Source organism: Mirounga angustirostris, unplaced genomic scaffold (genome assembly GCF_029215605.1).
Source record: "Mirounga angustirostris isolate CCGP_5_RB_7025 unplaced genomic scaffold, mMirAng1.0.hap1 SCAF_3, whole genome shotgun sequence".
NCBI classification, from domain to species: domain Eukaryota; kingdom Metazoa; phylum Chordata; class Mammalia; order Carnivora; family Phocidae; genus Mirounga; species Mirounga angustirostris.
The window spans coordinates 166,409,655-166,428,513 of NW_026991711.1; the positions used below are offsets into that span (position 1 = coordinate 166,409,655).

Genomic DNA, 18,859 nt, shown 5'->3' on the forward strand with positions numbered 1-18,859 from the left:
AAAACTAGAAAAACAAAAACACATTGTTAAATGTGTAAATTGCTCTTCAGTGAAGGAGGTTTGTGTGTATAATTGAGTTTAGTTGTTTTTGTTTATATAGCTCCTGTAATTTCCCTGTGCCAGATTCTGAGTCAAAAGAAAAATATCAAGGTGCTTAGGCAACAGCTGTTCTCAGCCCTTCAGTGTGGTAATTCTGAGCCCAGGGCTGTGCTTATTCTTGTCATGAAATGATGCTCTTTGACTGTAAAACCCAGCATTCTTCCCCCAGAGCTATTACAGTGACTGTCCTTGTAAAATCAAGTGTTAGTCATCAAGTCTATTTAACAGATATTCCAAAGGAGAAAATAACCCATTATGATCTTATGTGTGGTTCATGAACTTTTCTCTGAAGTATTCCTAGGATCCAATTATGTATTACTAAACACATTTCTAAACCTCATTGGACGGTTCCTTCTTTGTAAAAGAAGAGCAATACTTGAAGTAGTCTTTGTATTTTCAGGGGTTTCAGTGGTCCTGGTCAGTTAGTCATCTCTAAAATATTTAATAAACTAAGTGATGTGGCTGCGTATTATAACGCTTTCTACTCATCTTGGCCATTCTTCTAATTTTTTCAATCATTTGGAGGAAGTAGGTTAATATGAAGTAAAAACAAAGAATATCCAAAAATGTAATTTGGAAAACAATAATGACGAGGACTCGTTTTACCTGATTTGAAAACATATTTAAATTTGACAGTTATCAAAACTGCATAGTATTTTGTTAAATAAAACATGGTCAATGGGTATGGAATGGCAGAGATTCCAGAAGTTAATCATGTCCAAGACAGAGCAGAAGTAACAATGCTAGAGAAAAGTAGCATTTGTCAGGTATTTATTTCGATATAGAGAAGAATCTATACTCTGTACAAATGCTGAATGGATAGCAATAGAAAGAAAAAACAGAACATAAGAAAAATAACATATACCCTTGTATTGAAATTTCTTAACATGGATACAAATATATCAGATGAATATACCAGTTCTCTTTGAGGTATGTGCAAGGAAGATGAATGCTTGAGGAAATCTTCAATCATTTTATAGGAAAATGTGCTGCCTCTTTGCATTACAATAAGTTAAAATGTTAAAACCTTCTTACTGATTAAGGTACTACAGTCAGATTTTTTCTTTCCCCATGGAGAAACAGGGATGTCGTTGATGGCATTGTGATTGTTTCAGTTGTTGTGGAGAATAATCTGTCAATACGTTTGCATCATAATGTCATTATTGATGGTGCTGGTGCTGGTGGAGATGGTGCTGGTGCTGATGGTGGTGGTCCTGCTGCTGGTGGTGGTGGTGCTGGTGCTGGTGGGGATGGATGGTGGTAATGGTGCTGCTGGTGCTGGTGATGGTGCTGGTGCTGGTGATGATGGTGATGGTGGTGGTGTTGCTGGTGGTGCTGGTGGTGGTGGTGATGGTGGTGATGATGGTGATGGTGGTAATGGTGCTGGTGCTGGTGCTGGTGATGATGGTGATGGTGGTGTTGGTGCTGGTGGTGCTGGTGCAGGTGGTGATGGTGCTGGTGGGGATGGATGGTGGTAATGGTGCTGCTGGTGCTGGTGATGGTGGTAATGGTGCTAGTGCTGGTGGTGGTGGTGGTGGTGGTGATGATGGTGATGGTGGTAATGGTTCTAGTGCTGGTGCTGGTGATGATGGTGATGGTGGTGGTGTTGCTGGTGGTGCTGGTGGTGGTGGTGATGGTGCTGGTGGGGATGGATGGTGGTAATGGTGCTGCTGGTGCTGGTGCTGCTGGTGGTGGTCCTGATGCTGGTGGTGGTGGTGGTGGTGATGATGGTGATGGTGGTAATGGTTCTAGTGCTGGTGCTGGTGATGATGGTGATGGTGGTGTTGGTGCTGGTGGTGCTGGTGCAGGTGGTGGTGGTGCTGGTACTGGTGATGGTGGTGATGATAGGTCATGTGCCAGACACCGTGCAGAGTAAGCAGGCGGCACATTTAGAGGCAAGCTTGCTATCTTGGCCACACGTCTGTCTGTGTGATCAGACAGGTCATTGAGCACATCACACAAAGTCCACCTTTTCAGATTCCGTGTTTGACCTTTCCTCCAAAAGCTGTTTTCTTTACAGGCCATATTAATTTTTAAAAAATTAAAAAAGGCTTTTTTTCCCATATTGATTTTTAAATCTGTTTTTGCAAATGTTTTCCCCCATGCCCTGAACGTCTTCTCTTCTCCTGGCCGGTGGATTCTTAGTCATTTTTTGGAATTTTCTTCAAACTGCACCTTGTCAGTGAAGTCTTGGTTCCCGTGGCCCCTGAGGCCCACTGAGGCTCTCAGCTCTCCCTGCTTCCCTGGAGACAGCAGCACCCTAGAAGACAGGGGCCGTGTCCCGGCCCCCTTTATGCACACAGTGGGACTTACCACCTGTGTGGGGAGTGAATGGATTAAAAAAAAAAGAAAACCCCAATATTAATGTTATTTGCTAGGTCCTTCATTAAATTCTATTAAACTGAATCTTGTCACATTGACTCACTATCAACTTATTTAATGACAATCAAATTGTGTCTAGAACATGGGGTAAGTCGTTCCTATCGGCTACTTTATTTTACAACAGGCTTTTGTTGCGGTTTGTATTTGTCTCACTGCTTATTTGGCGTTAGAACAGCCTCTTAGTGGTTACTGTCAGGTTCTTTTTAATGTTTGTAAAGTTGCTCAAGGAGGTACATTTATCACCTTTTTAAGGCCAGGGTGGCATGAATGAACTCTTCTTTGCTGTTTAATATTCTTAATAGAGAATATGCCTAAGGGCCTATCTTATTCCTCAGGAAGTAAGTTTTGCTTTTTTTTTTACACTTTTGGGACCCAGAAATGAAAAAAATTTTCCCCTTGTACAAATTATTCATCAAAATCTTCATGCAAAAATTAAGGCTTCAAGACACAGAATGAATTTAGGTTAAAGAGTGTATGATACTTGTGTCAGAAGGTAGAGGTTCTGCTGCAGATGATGGAGACCTCGTTTAACAAGAGAGAAATTTCTTTCTCTGTCATGTAGTTGTCTGGATGCAGGAAGCCCAGATCAAGTATGATGACCCTGTTCTCCATGATTGTTTGGGGTTTGGCGTGGTCTGCCGAGGTGTCAGGGATTTGGGCTCTTTCTTTCTCACTGCTTTGTATTTAAAATTTCATACTTGTTAATTTCCTTTTAATTTTGTGTTTTGGTTATGATAGTGATTATCCCATCAGTAGTTGTGCTTGACTGGGGACCACTTCTTAGATGATTTGTGACATCACCGTACCTTAGGAATGAAGTCTGCAGGAAGGATATTTGTGAGCAGGGAGAGGGACTGAGTGTAGGTGTTGCGTTTTTATCCTCCTTTGTTCGGTTGTTTTACTTTCTTTCTTTTTTTTTCTGGTTGGGGATAAAGGAGAATTTTATCTTGGGTGGTACTTCAACAAACTACATTGATTTGTTAATTTACATTTTTCAAGATACTCCATGAACTAAACAAATCTTTAACACCTAGTACATATGACTCATCTTTAGATGAGATTATCTTTGTATTTTGAGTTAAGGTACAATAACGACAGTATTTGTAAATGTGTGACTTTTAAAGGGGGACAGAAACTCTGAGTATTCTCAAAGGGCAAGGTTCTAAGTGCTTTCTGAAGGTAAAAGGTTATGCTTTTGCATTTTACTGTCACATTCTGCTGATACACCATTTAGAGAAAGTTCCAATTTCTGATGAAGAGCAGAGTGCTGACATGATTTTTCACTTAGGTGTGCAGAAAGAATTGGTTAGCTTTGTGCACAAAATAGGCTGAAATCAAGCCTTAATTCGTCAGACTTTTGCATAATTCATCATAGTCACTTTGAAAGTCCAGCTGAATATGCTCTTGATTTTTATCACAATGGGTTCATTGTCTTTTATTAGTTCCTTGCTACACAGATATTTACGTCTTCCAAGTGAAGCCACGACAATGCACCTAGTAGCTTTTTAAAGAAATGGATTGTTACATAAGAATCCCAAAAGAAGTGCGTCAATCCATAAAAATGTTTTTCTTATTTAATATCATTGATATCAATATAATCAGCTTTAAAGACAGGAAAGTAAGCTAAGGTTCTTTCTGTCTCTTTGAATCCATAGGCTGTCCATCTGGCCCAGGCAAGCTTCCAGATTGAAGCCTTTGGCTCCAAATTCATTCTCGACCTCACACTGAACAAGTAAGTATTTAGTTATAATGCTGCTAAGAAGCAAGTGCAATGAAACTTTACTTCATGATGATGGTTTAGTCAAAATAGTATCTTTGTTGAAGCAACTGATATTTCCTAGCAGATTGTATCATATGCACTTAAAGAAAAATATAAAAGTCTGAAGTTAATTCTGTCTTTTTTTTCTTTTCCTGAAAGAAAAGGCATTTAACATTTAACTTGTTTAAATATCTCAAATATAGTACTTAGGTATTATGATTTTAAATGGAATAAATATTTGAAGTAATGCTAGTTAATTAAATGTTAACTATAATCACTACTATATATAGGAAGCATGATAAATTATTGACTCAAGTATAATTAGACTTCAGTCTAGAAATTTCTTCCGTTTTACTTCTCATTATGCAATTCACATAGCTTCTGTACGAAGAACAAAGAAAAGGATAACTTGCAATACCGATGTTGAGAAGGTTCTTTGCTTCATAATTTTCTCTAATACGGTTTCTTAGAGATTTGGTCCTGATGAAAATTTACCTAGTTTTTCTCCGAGCATGTGTTTATGTTGATATTTAAATGCTGTTTCCTAAGTTGGAACCAGTTGTACAGATATCTTTGTACAAAGCACGAACAAGAGCTATTTACTAAAGCAGGACTCTTTAGCCTCTAAATGAGCTAGCAGTGAGCCTTTCTTTGGTGAAAGAGATTTCCTGTATGGTTTTCTGTAGTTGAGGGAGCTCCAGTCAGTATTTTAAATTCTTAACAGTATTTTGACTAGGACTGCATCTTTGCCAGAAAAATACCATGTAGTGCTCTCAGACACTATAACGTAGGTGACCACAGTCAGTATCTGAGAAATTACAAAGGAATATAAAGAACAGCTATTAAATTTCTTGTACACCAAATTCTGTGAGCTCTGCAGAAAAAAAATGCAGAGTCAGCCTGGGTGCTCCTTACTCAAGTGTTATTGCAGCTTTAAGTCAGAATGAATCAGCAGAACTCAGAATTTTCTGTGGTAAAGGTGTTGCAGGTTTTCCTCTTTGAGTTTGCTGAGCATTGGTTGAATGTCTTTTCACCCTGCTGTGTCAGCACTGTACCTGCCTAAGAGATTTGTCTTGCTGAACCTTAGACTATGTTGAGTAGCAAGGAGTGGCTAATTTTAGTTTGTTTAAGGCCCTCTATTCCTTTAACTCTTACTGCAATGGAGACTCATTCCAGACTGAAGGGTGGTGATAGCAACCAACATCGCCATGTGTTTTGAACATGAAGACATCACGGCCACAGCAGAGCCCCCCAGTCACATAACTGAGGAAGGCTAACATGGGATGTCCATTGGACATAGAGGTCTGAAGACACCTCAGAACATTATTTACCACTAGTATTTAACATGCAGAGGAATCAAGTTGAGCACCTACTCTGAGTGGCCCTTGCCCTGAGGAGCTTATAGTCTAGTCGGGAAACGTTGATAGATAAATACATAATTTTAGAAGAGATTTGTGTGAGATTTGTTGTGCTAGAGATAAACATGGGGTGCTATGGGAGCACTAAAGAGGCAGCTCTGCAGGCAAGAATGTGTGAAAAGTCATCCTGGAAATGGTGATGGTTGAGCTAAATCTTGGAGGGCAGGAGTTCATGAGGAGAAGTGTTGGGGCTGGGCGGGAAGTGGGGAGGAAATGGAGAGTTGTGTCTAGATAGAGGGAAGAGTGTGTACTAAGAGGCAGGCACAGGTTGCCGTGTGGCATGTTAAGGAAGCATGAGATTTTCGTTGAACTTCATGGTAAATTACAAGGTTGAGGCAGAGGGACATAAGTCAGGATAGGTAGGCCCAGAGACAGCTCAAGTCATGGAAGATCTTGTATGTCATGCTTAAGAGCTTCGCCATTATCTCCTGGAGTCTGAAAAATGAAGTAAGGGTAATAAACAGAAGTTCTGTTCTCAGAAAGTGCCAAGAGGCATGGAGAGGGAATGCACTCAAGAAATCTTCAGTTGCTGTGGTACCTTACGACGTGGATGGAGCTAGAGGGTATTATGCGAAGTGAAATAAGTCAATCAGAGAAAGACATATCATATGATCTCACTGATATGAAGAATTCTTAATCTCAGGAAACAAACTGAGGGTTGCTGGAGTGGTGGGGGGTGGGAGGGATGGGGTGGCTGGGTGATAGACATTGGGGAGGGTATGTGCTATGGTGAGCGCTGCCAATTGTGTAAGACTGATGAATCACAGACCTGTACCTCTGAAACAAATAATACATTATATGTTAAAAAAAAAAAGATAGTAGGAAGGGAAAAATGAAGGGGGGGAAATCGGAGGGGGAGACGAACCATGAGAGACTATGGACTCTGAGAAACAAACTGAGGGTTCCTGAGGGGAGATGGGTGGGGGGATGGGTTAGCCTGGTGATGGGTATTAAAGAGGGGACGTACTGAATGGAGCACTGGGTGTTATACGCAAACAATGAATCATGGAACACTACATCAAAAACTAATGATGTAATGTATAGTGATTAACATAATAATATATTAAAAAAAAGAAATCTTCAGTTGATAAAAATCATTAGGATTGCTTTGATGTGGATGACAAGGCAGAAAGAAGAGTTAAAGTTGACAGGTGGCTTGATCGGATAGCTAGGCAGAATGTTGTATCCAGCTGAGATGGGCAGCACAGGGAACAACTGGCTAAGTGGTGTAGAGAAAAGGATGTGAAATCGGAATTGACTGAGGGGTTTGGGACATACATGAGGCCATGTCTAGGAGGTAGGTGGATGTAACAATCTGAAGCTCAGGGAAGAGATGGGGGCTGGGGATTGTAGAGAGTTATTTCCATATAATGGTAATGACCAGCATGGTTGTGAATGAGATTTCCCAGGGAGGGTAGGTAGAACAAGAACATAATTGGGAGGATAGTTAAGAGTTGAGGAGAGGAAGAGGAACCTATGAAGCGACAGAGACTGAGATGAGATCAACAGCACAAGGGCAGAATGTAGTTTTGAACCAGGAGGGAGAGTTCACTCCCAGACTGTGGGTGTGTGCAGATAGAGATTGGTTTGCAGGTGAAGGGATGGCATTCAGGAAATGCCTCTTGAGATTTCGTTCTTGAGGACAGCATTATCTGCCATAGGGATTGGGATGGACAGGGAGGGTGGGTTGAGGCTTGAGGAAAATGATGAAAATTTAGGCTAATTGCTGGGAGGGATGGGTGAGGAAGCTTACCAAGGTCATGTTGAAGAATGTATGAGCAACCGTCATCAGAAATGATGTGTTACATGTCGGTCTTTGAGTCATTCTTCCTGATGGTTTTTTTTTTTTTTCTTTTTTTCCTTAACCTGGGGTGCTCCATCACTGCAGCATGTGAGGGAAGGAAAGGAGGCAGGTTGTGGATCAAGGCTCAGGTTTTCTGCTGGCAGCATAGGGGAAGAAGAGTGGAGACACAGCTCTTTGAATACTGGTGAATAACTTGGGTAGTTAAGTATCAGGATCCGGGTTGGGCAAGAAGGGAGACGAGATCAGGTGGAGGCTTAGGGACTGAACAGGGAGAAAATGGAGGTCTCTGTAGGGAAAAGTAAATGCAGTGGGAGGGAGGCATGAGAACTGTCTGTACTCCTGCGGTATCTCCTTGTGCAGAGTCTCGTGCCTTCTGAGCTCAGCATGAGTGTGCGATTCTGGTATGACCTAGAGATGGGGGAATTGTATAAGAGTATGATATGTGTGGACCAGGGTACATCTCTAGTTTAAGTGACTTTCTTTTTTTTTTTTTTTAAAGATTTTATTTATTTATTATTTGAGAGAGAGAGAATGAGAGAGAGACAGAGAGCACATGAGAGGGGAGAGGGTCAGAGGGAGAAGCAGGCTCCCCGCTGAGCAGGGAGCCCGATGCGGGACTCGATCCCGGGACTCCGGGATCATGACCTGAGCCGAAGGCAGTCGCTTAACCAACTGAGCCACCCAGGCGCCCCTTAAGTGACTTTCAATGGCTGGGATTAACTAAAAAGTCTGATCCATGTTAGAATAAGGAGAATTTTTAAATCAGTCACAGAGGAACTGAAAGAGCTTTTGAGGAAAGAGGGATCTCATATCCATCATGGAGTGGCCACACTACTTAAACAATTTAAAATTGTTGGAGAATGGAAAAGGAAAAAGGTATATGGTAAGTATGTAATCTGGGTGAAGGAATGAAAGCATACAGTTATCAACATAAACTAATCGAAGCGGTGGCCATAGAATCTAAATGGTTAATGAGCTCACCAGGCCTGGACTACCAGCTTGTGAAGGCTACCCTGAGGTGGGTTCCTGAGAGGGAAGTCTTTTTGATTCTGTACTTTTATAGTTTGGACAAGTGAGGCCCTGGCTTGCTGAGGCATCTCATGGCTGAGATGTGTGTTTTATTGTTTTGTTCACCAAATGTTGAGCGAGCATCTGTTGTATGCCTGGGGCTGCAGTGGTGCTGATGCTGCTGGGAATAGGATGGGCAGGGTCCCCACCTCCCGCCATGGAGCTTTGTTCACTAAATAAAGACAGATCATATGTGATCAGAGGGGCAGCACGTGGGGGTGGCTAACATGATTTGGATGTCACAGAAGCCAGAAGGTCTGTCAGAGGAGGGACAATGAGCTGAAACTGATCGTCAAAGATGAGCCACCACCAAAGCTGGAAAGCTGAGGACAGTGGGGACAGTAAGTGCAGTGGAGGTAGACTGAGATGAGGTCAGAGAGGAAGCCATGTAGCTAGATCATGAAGGGCCATCATCCGTGGAGATGTGTTTGGTGGGAAGCCATTGGAGGGCAAGCATGGACATCACCCCATTGGATTTACATTTTATTTAGCCCAAAAAATCCTAGCTGTGGCCTCATAGGACTTTTGGTCATTTTCCTTTTAGGATACAACCCTTTTCAATTTTGTTTTGTTTTTCTTCTAGAATAACTGTTTTTCCAAGTTCAGAATGTTTAAAAAGCTTTACTAGATTAACAATGCTTAATGTGTATCGATCCTCGGAAGTCCTGGGGAGTCCAATGATTGTCTCCTTCATACTTGTGATTGGAATTATGCCAAAGCCCATATTACCTACCATTAAATTCGCTGGTGTCTTCAGCAAATATTTTAGGGAGTAACAGTAATCAGAGCTACATAATGGTTGAGAGCACAGGTTCTGGAATCAAACAGACCTGGGTTTGAATCTGGGGGCTGTCATTTACTAGCCTTGTGACCTTGGGCAAGTTTCTTCTTTTTAATAACAGCTTGAATAACTCACATGCCATAAAATTCACTCCTTTAAAGTGTACCATTCAGTGGTTTTTGTTTTATTCACAGACTTGTACAATTACATCACTGTCTAATTCCAGAACATTTCTGTTCCTCCACAAAGAAACCCTGTACATTTCCCTTTCCCCTCTTTCCCAAGCCCTTGGCAACCACTCATCTACTTTTTGTCTCTGTGGATTTGCCTACTCTGGACATTTCATATAAATGGATTCATACAACTTGTAGCCTTTTGTGACTGGCCTCTTTTACTTAGCATGTTTTCAAGGTTCTGTATTAAATAATATGCCATTGTGGGGCACCTGGGTGGCTCAGTCGGTTCAGTGTCTGACTCTACATTTTAGCTTGGGTCATGATCTTGGAGTTGTGGGATCGAGACCAGCATTGGCTCCTCACTGGGTGTGGAGCCTGCTTAAGGTTCTCTCTCTCCCTCTACCCCACCCTCCCTTGTGCACATGCATGCTCTCTCTCTCACATACATGAATAAATACATAAATAAATAAACAAATAAATAAATGGAGAAGGAAGTTCCTAGAAATAAATAATATGCCATTGTGTGGATATCTTCTTAACTTCTTAAGCTTTAGTTTTCTTCTTAAGCTGCAGGTTGTTGTAAGGATTGAATGAGATGGTGTGTGGTACTTATACATGTCTGCTTATTGGAAAGGGTGGGTTCAATGCTGTGGACTGAATTGTGTCTCTCTAAAATTCCTATATTGAAGTCTTAACCCCCAACATGACTGTATTTGGAAATAGAGCCTATAAGGAGGTAATTAGGTTAAATTAAGTTATACGGTGGATCCCTGATCTGATAGGATTAGTGTTCTTAAAAGAAGAGTCATCAGAAAGCCCTCTCTCTCTTCTGTCTGTGTGTGTTGGGGGATTCAGCATTGAAGAATAGAGTCATTGATCTCATTGAGGTTCTGACCTGATGAGAACGGCACAAGTCCACTTCTGTTTCAGTCAGTATTTTTTCTGACTTTGTGGATGAGAAGAGAGTGGTGTACTGTATGATCTTTTCCCTGCTGAAAGGGGACTGAAGAAAAAATTAGGAACAGTTGGGCCTGTGGTTGGTACGCACTGAAGGTAATGAGCACGGTTGGGCAGAACCTGACATCCACTGGGCCATAATCTGGGTATTAATAGATAGGGTTGCTTTATCTAAAATGATGGAACTAGGTTTTGAGAGCTTCTCACACTAGCATATCTGTTTCTGGGCAAGGTGGGGAATCCCTTGGTGCCTCTAGGTTCCACTTAGCCATCAGAACAAATATTCAGATACTTGTTATGGTAGCTCTTCTGCTTGGAACTGGGTAGCTAGGCTGAGTCAGTCTACCTCTGCGGGCTCATGGGAAAACCCGTTAGTCCAAGTCTCCAGCGACATTCTCCAATGTCACTTATTAGGAAAATTGTATCTCGGGTTCAAAGCTTGTCCTATACGGCCCCATCCTTTCATGTACATACTCTGTTGGCTAGAACATGGAGTGGTAACTGGCCCCCCAGCAAAGGTTAAGCCTTCTGTACCCTCCAACAAACCCTATGGGAAGACACCGCTAGACTGGATCATATTGAGATTTGGCCTTGAGATACTTACACAGGTAGTGGTGATATTTGACATTGAGCCACCAGGAATCTCAGAAAAGGAAAATCAGCGTAGCATGCCCAGCTGAGAGAAGTACACAGACCTCAACTACAATGCTCTTCTATGCAGAGCTCATTGCATTGACTTGCAGTGATGTTTCCCTTCACCCAGGGATGGGGTTTGAGGTGTGTACTGATGAATGTGTGCAGAATGGTGGAGTGGTGCAAGGATGCAGATGATTGAAGTGGTTTTACTGTCACCATATGAAAACGGATGCACTCAAAGAAGTAGTAAGTGTAAAGGCACAATATAAACGTCAAAGTAATGCATTCAGTAAGGTAGTTTTGGATTTAGGAAAAAGGTTTTGTTCTGATTTTTTCTGGGCATCAGGGGTGTTCGATTTGAGATGAATATCTAGAAAATGCCGATTTAAAGTAATATATGCACATAGTAATTTGCTCATTAAAAGTAGTTCATGCAATGCTTTTGAAAGAAGAAAAGAGCTACACTGATGTAGTTTTGGTTAGGTTAAATAAAGAATCTGACTTTTGTGCTGATTATTATGGTTAATTTATTCTTCATTCAGTCAACATTTACTGAGTATCTTGTTTGCATAAGATACTGTGCTGAGCAGCCCAGGGAATTCAGAGCTGTGTAAAAGAATTCTCCTCTTCGGGAACCCACAGTAGGAAAAATGAGATTAAAATGTATACAAATAGTATTAAAACATGATAGGAAGTGAGGCCTTGGCACTGAGGGGAGGTTTTCTGGGGAAGGTGGGATTTGATGTTCATCTTAAAGGGTGCTGTCTTGGCTTTGGGTGCCCAGGTAGCGGACCCTGAGGCAAACACTCCAGGAAATACCTTTAGGGAGTGGGGATGTGAGATGTGGAAGAGAAAGGAGCCAAAAAAACCTGATTTCCCACTGTGGCTCATTCCTGCTGGGGGCACCCTGGCAGTTGGGGGATTCTTCCCCAGAATGTCATCCAACTGAGGGGCGAGGAAGCTGGAGTTTTGTCCACCAACTGCCAGTCTGTTGTTGGTTGAGGGCTGTTTCTGGGGGCAATAATTCTTGAGTACTTCCGGTGCCTCCTCTTGGATAGAGAACATGCCCTGAGACCAGGAGTCTGGGTCTTCCCAGTCAGCTGCCTGCAGTGTGTTGAGGTGGCTGCTGAGGGCCCAGAGGGGCAGAGCAGAGTCGCTGTGTCCGCATGCTTTCCACTTGGGGAGACGTCGGAGGGGGAAAAGTGTGTTGCACACAAGGGAAGTGCAGGACCAAAGGTGTGGGAGCAGGAGAGCATCAGATTCCTGTTGGGAGTGAGGACTGGTGAAGAAACTATCAAGGAGCAGATGGAAGGAGAACTGCCTGTTTGGATTCATTGGATTCTAAGTGGGAAATTTAGTCTCAGCTCTGCAGATTGGTAGATTTGAACTTAAATTTGGTTTGTAAGAAGGAACATGTAGAGAAGAGACAGGCCTCCTGCCCCATTTTCCTTTCATGAGTGAATAGGACCAGGAGTTAGGGGCTGTGGCTGGAGAAGAGGATGAGGCAGATGGCTTGTATGCTAGCCTGTTACTGAGCTGTTCTGTCTTCCATCTCGGCTTGTGAATCTGTGGGACTTCTGAACCAAGATTGGCTGGCCAAGCATGCCAGTGCTGACCCCCCTACTTTCTACCCATTAGTCCTAACTCAGAGGCTAAATGCTCTATTTCCATACTTCTGAGGTCTGCAGAAGGAAGGCTTTCTGCTACAGTAGCAATAATGGTGATGGGCCCTCTGCTAAGCCCTTTACCCATTTTCTCCTATTTAAATACCTTTAGAACCCTGTGAGGAAGGTGTGATAATCCCCATTTTACAGCCGAGCAGCTTGAGGCCTGGGGAGATTTAGTCACATGTTGGGATTCAGCATGGGCTGTCAGTCTGGAGCCTTGTTCTGTGTCTGCTTTGATAACAGCACTGGACTGTTAAATTACAAGTGAGCTGGGCAAAATGCTAATGATTGCTCATCTGCTCACATTAAGTAGGAAAAAAGAATTGAACTATTTTAGTCAATTTTTAACAATATAAAGAAAAACCAGAAGTCCCCAATAGGATTTAAAATAATCCTGTTTGTTGAACAGACCATCTGCTGTGGGCTGAACTGTGTCCCTCCAAAATTCGTATGTTGAAGTCCTAACCCTTAGTACCTCAGAATGCAACCATATTTGGAGAAAAGGACTTTATTATTATTTTTTAAGATTTTATTTATTTGAGAGAGAGAGAGAGCATGTGCACGAGCTGGTGGAGAGGCAGAGAGACAAGCAGACTCCCCACTGGGTGGGGAGCCAGATGCGTGGGACTTGATCCCAGGACTCTGAGATCATGACTTGAGCCAAAATCAGATGCTTAATCGACTGAGCCACCCAGGTGCTCCTGGAGAAAAGGACTTTAAAGAGGTAATTAAGTTAAAATGAAGTCTTTAGGGTGGGTCCTAACCCGATATGACCAATGTTCTTATAAGAAGAAATTTGGACATAGACAGTGGAAAGACCATGTGAGGACACAGTGAGAAGGTGGCCATCTGCAAGTCAAGGAGAGAGACCTCAGAGGAAACCAATGCTGAGCACACCTTGATCTTGGACTTTCAACCTCCAGGACTAGGAGGAAATAAGTTTCTGTTGCTTCAGTCACCAGGCTGTGTTACTTTGTTATGGTGGCTCTAGCAAATGAATACACATCCTAATTCATTTATTGCTTACTTATTGCAGTGAGACATTCAGCATTAAGCTGTTGCTCGTTAATTGGTAGATTTTTCATAGCTAATATTCCTACTATAATTTCCAAGTGCTGTTTTGAGAGATTATGGTCTCTTTTGCATTTATGTGCTTTAGGAAGGCCAAACTATTTTGGCGGCTTTGAAAACATTTCTGTGATGATAAGGACTCTTAAGAGGTAGAGGTCCCCAAAGTTGCCATAAGTATTGATTGCCACTGTGTCATGTGAAATATGATGTGGATGAATATTGATTTTCATATGTCCTAGAGGCCCTAGAGTATTCTAAGGTTCCCATTGCTGTCAGGGATGAGCTGCTGTGGGGTTTCCTCTCCTGAAGGCATCTTTTCCTGTTTGGGTCTAAACATTTTGATTCTGTAGTGCTGGGTAGCTCTTCTTTTTGCCATATTTTCTCTAATGAGGTGAGTACCTATCAGGTCTCCCTTGGCATTAGGGTTGGAGAGTTAACCCTATATTGCTTTGGATGCTTTGGATGTTATCACTATCATTTGCTTTTGATGACCCATCTTTATGCTGGTAGATCAGGTCCAGAAACTCTTGAAAAATGTATAATAAAGTATTGCCACATATTAATAGGTTCTAGTTCCATTTTTTAGGATGTGTATCCGACCTAATTTCAAAATAGTTTGAGAAATGACTTTCACAATTAAACATAATAATAGCAGAAACATTAAAAATAAAATCCCAATTAAACCATTGGTATTTATGTACTGATTCTTTATTTCCACAGGTAGATGAGATTTAGTATAACTCTTGGGTGGTTAAGGACAGTGGATGTTTGCCCTCTGCCTGTGGTAATTATGAGACTTCCTTACCCCATACCCTCTTGCCTGTTGACAATAATTGTTATGGGTGATGGAACCCAGGGAAATTAAACACCAGGCTGAGAAAATCAGGAGGGTCATAGGAGCTAGATTTAGACTCTAAGATCCCAGAGATAAGACTGTGATTGTCCAGAAAGGAGTTATCTGTGGCAATAGCCTCTAACACCACAGAGAGAAAAAAGTCATCTAAGAATTTCTAGCAAAATCGAAGGAATCTAATTGTCAGTGGGATCATATTGCAGTATTTATTTAATCGAGGAAATAGAAGACATATCTAGCAAATTAAGAGACTGTGTCTTCACTGATGATTAAAAAAGACCCTTTGCAGGTATCCACCCTAAGGCACAATGTGGGCAAGTAAAACTTGGACCTGATTTATTCTTTGGACTACTTCTTGGTCTTTTTTATTTTTTATTTTTTATTTTTTTAAGTAAGCTCTACACCCAGCATAGGGCTTGAATTCACGACCCTGAGGTCGGGAGTTGCATGCTCTCCTGCCTGAGCCAGGCAGGCACCTCCACTTCTTGGTCTTTTGAAGACAGACAAATTTATAAAAATTGCAGCAGGAGTTAATCTTGACAAAAAATTGGAAAGCAGAGAGGATTAGATGATACTAGGCATCTGAGATGAGTTAATTATGGTAGTTACTGAATTTAGATCTTACTTTTCTGACAGGTGAGAAAAGCCACATTCTGGGGCGTGTAATTACCATTATGTGATAAAAGAAGTTTATCTGTCTGTCTGGAGATATAAACATTTTCCTGTCACAGAGGAACATCCCTTTGGTTCTGATGTTGCCAGGATGTTAGGTAGCATAATGGTTAGTGTCTGCAACCATGGTTTTGTGAATGACCAGAAATGTTACACTTAAATGGACATTTCATATTGACACTCTGTATTAGCCAAGTGTGTGAAGTTCTTTCTAGCCTCAGTAGATTGATCAATAGATTTCCATGGATTGAAACCTTTTATAAACCATTCCAAGCACTTCTTATTTCAGAAATGTGTATTTAGTACCTGCTAAGTGCCAGACACTGTTGAAGCCCCCAGAGAGAAGTCCTTCCCTCGTGAAGCTTACAGAACAATGGAGGAGAAAGAAGTCCATAGCTGTTTAAATGACAGTCTGAGTTGTGCCATGGCAGGGGACGGCAGGGTGAGGGGTAGAAAGGATGCTTTTATCACATGTAGTAGGGATGGGAATGGATGGGAAGCTAAATGTCTAAGCTCAGATCTAAGACTTAGGAGTTAGCCAGACAAAGGTTTGAGGGTTAGAGTGTGAGAGTCTGAAGGTAAGCAAGAGAGGTGAGGCATGGAGTGAGAGAAAAGGCAGGCTTGGAGAAATTAACAAAATCGCACAGCTAATGAGTGACAGAGTCAGGATCAGAACAAAGGAGTGCCCACTATCACAGCCTTTGAGAGTTGAGACACTTTTCAGTGATGAAGGAATCTCACTGAAGTTATGTTTGAAAAGCTCTACAAAGGTGAACCTCAGATAAATTTTGTATCACTTGTCTTTTATATCTTGCTTTATTTTCAGTACTATTATACCTTATATAAATCTAGCCTTAAAGAATAATTTATTAAAATTTCCTCTTACTTAAGGAATTTCTTCCCCCTAACTGCCCTTAAGATGGTTTCCTTGGTTCTAAGATTTGCGAGTTTACTATTCAAATTGGCAAAGAAGTCAAACTCTCTCTCTTCGCAGACGACATGATACTTTATGTGGAAAACCCAAAAGACTCCACCCCCAAATTACTAGAACTCATACAGCAATTCAGTAATGTGGCAGGATACAAAATCAATGCACAGAAATTGGTTGCTTTCTTATACACTAACAATGCAACTGTAGAAAGAGAAATTAGAGGAACGATTCCATTTACAATAGCACCAAAAACCATAAGATACCTCAGAATAAACCTAACCAAAGAGGTAAAGGATCTTACTCTAGGAACTACAGAACACTCATGAAAGAAATTGAAGAAGACACAAAAAGATGGAAAAACATTCCACGCTCATGGATCGGAAGAATAAACATTGTTAAAATGTCTATGCTACCCAGAGCAATCTATACCTTCAATGCCATCCCGATCAAAATTCCAATGACATTTTTCAAAGTGCTGGAACAAACAATCCTAAAATTTGTATGGAATCAGAAAAGACCCCGAATCGCCAAGGGAATGTTGAAAAAGAAAAACAAAGCTGCGGGCATCACGTTGCCGGATTTCAAGCTATATTACAAAGCTGTGATCACCAAGACAGCATGGTACTGGCACAAAAAAAGACATATAGACCAATGGAACAGAATTGAGAGCCCAGATATGGACCCTCAACTCTATGGTCAAATAATCTTTGACAAAGCAGGAAAAAATATGCAATGGAAAAAAGACAGTCTCTTCAATAAATGGTCCTGGGAAAATCGGACAGCTATATACCGAAGAATGAAACTCGACCATTCTCTAACACCATACACAAAGATAAACTCAAAATGGATGAAAGACCTCAATGTGAGATAGGAATCCATCAAAGTCCTAGAGGAGAACACAGACAGTAACCTCTTTGACATCGGCCACAGCAACTTCTTTCAAGATACATCTCCAAAGGCAAGTGACACAAGAGCAAAAATGAACTTTTGGGACTTCAAGATAAAAAGCTTCTGCACAGCGAAGGAAAGAGTCAACAAAACAAAGAGGCAACCCACAGAATGGGAGAAGATATTTGCAAATGACACTATAGACAAAGGGCTGGTATCCAAAATCTATAAAGAACTTCTCAAACTCAACACCCAAAAAACAAATAATCAAGTCAAAAAATGGGCAGAAGACATGAACAGACACTTCTCAAAAGGAGATATACAAATGGCTAACAGACACATGAAAAAATGTTCATCATCATTAGCCATCAGGGAAATCCAAATCAAAACCACACTGAGATACCACCTTACACCAGTTAGAATGGCAAAAATGGACAGGGAAAGAAACAACAAATGTTGGAGAGGTTGTGGAGAAAGGGGAACCCTCTTATACTGTTGGTGGGAATGCAAGTTGGTACAGCCACTTTGGAAAACAGTGTGGTGGTTCCTCAAAAAATTAAAAATACCCTATGACCCAGCAATTGCACTACTGGGTATTTACCCTAAAGACACAGATGTAGTGAAAAGAAGGGCCATATGCACCCCAATGTTCATAGCAGCAATGTCCGCAATAGCCAAACTGGGAAGAGCCGAGATGCCCTTCAACAGACGAATGGATAAAGAAGATGTGGTCCATATATACAATGGAATATTACTCAGCCATCAGAAAGGATGAATACCCAACTTTTACATCAACATGGATGGGACTGGAGGAGATTATGCTAAGTGAAATAAGTCAAGCAGAGAAAGTCAATTATCTTATGGTTTCACTTATTTGTGGAACATAAGGAATAGTATGGAGAACATTAGGAGAAGGAAGGGAAAAACGAGGGGGGGGGATCGGAGGGGGAGACAAACCATGAGAGACTATGGACTCCAAGAAACAAACTGAGGGTTTTAGAGGGGAGGGGGTGGGGGGGATGGGTTAGCCCAGTGATGGGTATTAAGGAGGGCACATACTGAATGGAGCACTGGGTATTATACGAAAACCATGAATCATGGAACACTACATCAAAAACTAATGATGTATTATATGGTGACTACCATAACATAATAAAATAAAGTTAAATTAAAAAACATTTTCTCTTACTACTGTAAAGATTTGTATAAAGTAAGAGCTTGACATCAGATAAAAGGCTCATTAAGGTTCTTGGCCATCATCTGCTACCAATAAGGAGTGTGTTATTTCTAGAACCATTGTTTTTGATGATTCATAGGCTAGAATCATCATTTAGAGTCATTTTCCCTAATCCTTTAAAATTACTTGTAATATTAGAATCCCCAGTATTAGAATCCTAACTATTGTTTATTATGATTTGTTTATAAAAGTGATCTCTTTAAACAATCAGCCTAATTCATCTTCCATGATGATATCTATGTGCTTTATATTTTGGTTATGTTTAAAAACAAACCAATCTATATAGGCTTTTCCATAAGACCATTTCTGCAATAGTTTCAAGTCCTTATTTCAATTAAGATAATTTCTAAATGAAAAATATATTTATCTTTCTTACAGGAATATTTTTTCAAATAAGAGGCAGAAAATCTCTCAACACATTGTCGAGTGCACATTTCATGTCTTCCTCCTTTATTTTTTG

General features: G+C 41.1%; 1 protein-coding gene across 1 annotated transcript in view; it reads left to right on the forward strand.

The window, feature by feature from the left end:
- The window catches only part of ADAM23 (ADAM metallopeptidase domain 23), a 160,975-nt gene that overhangs the window by 38,994 nt on the left and 103,122 nt on the right, over positions 1-18,859 (forward strand). The window contains exon 3 of the mRNA XM_064586977.1: positions 4,137-4,213. Coding sequence (XP_064443047.1) covers positions 4,137-4,213 — 77 coding nt within the window. The remainder of the gene's footprint in view (positions 1-4,136; positions 4,214-18,859) is intronic.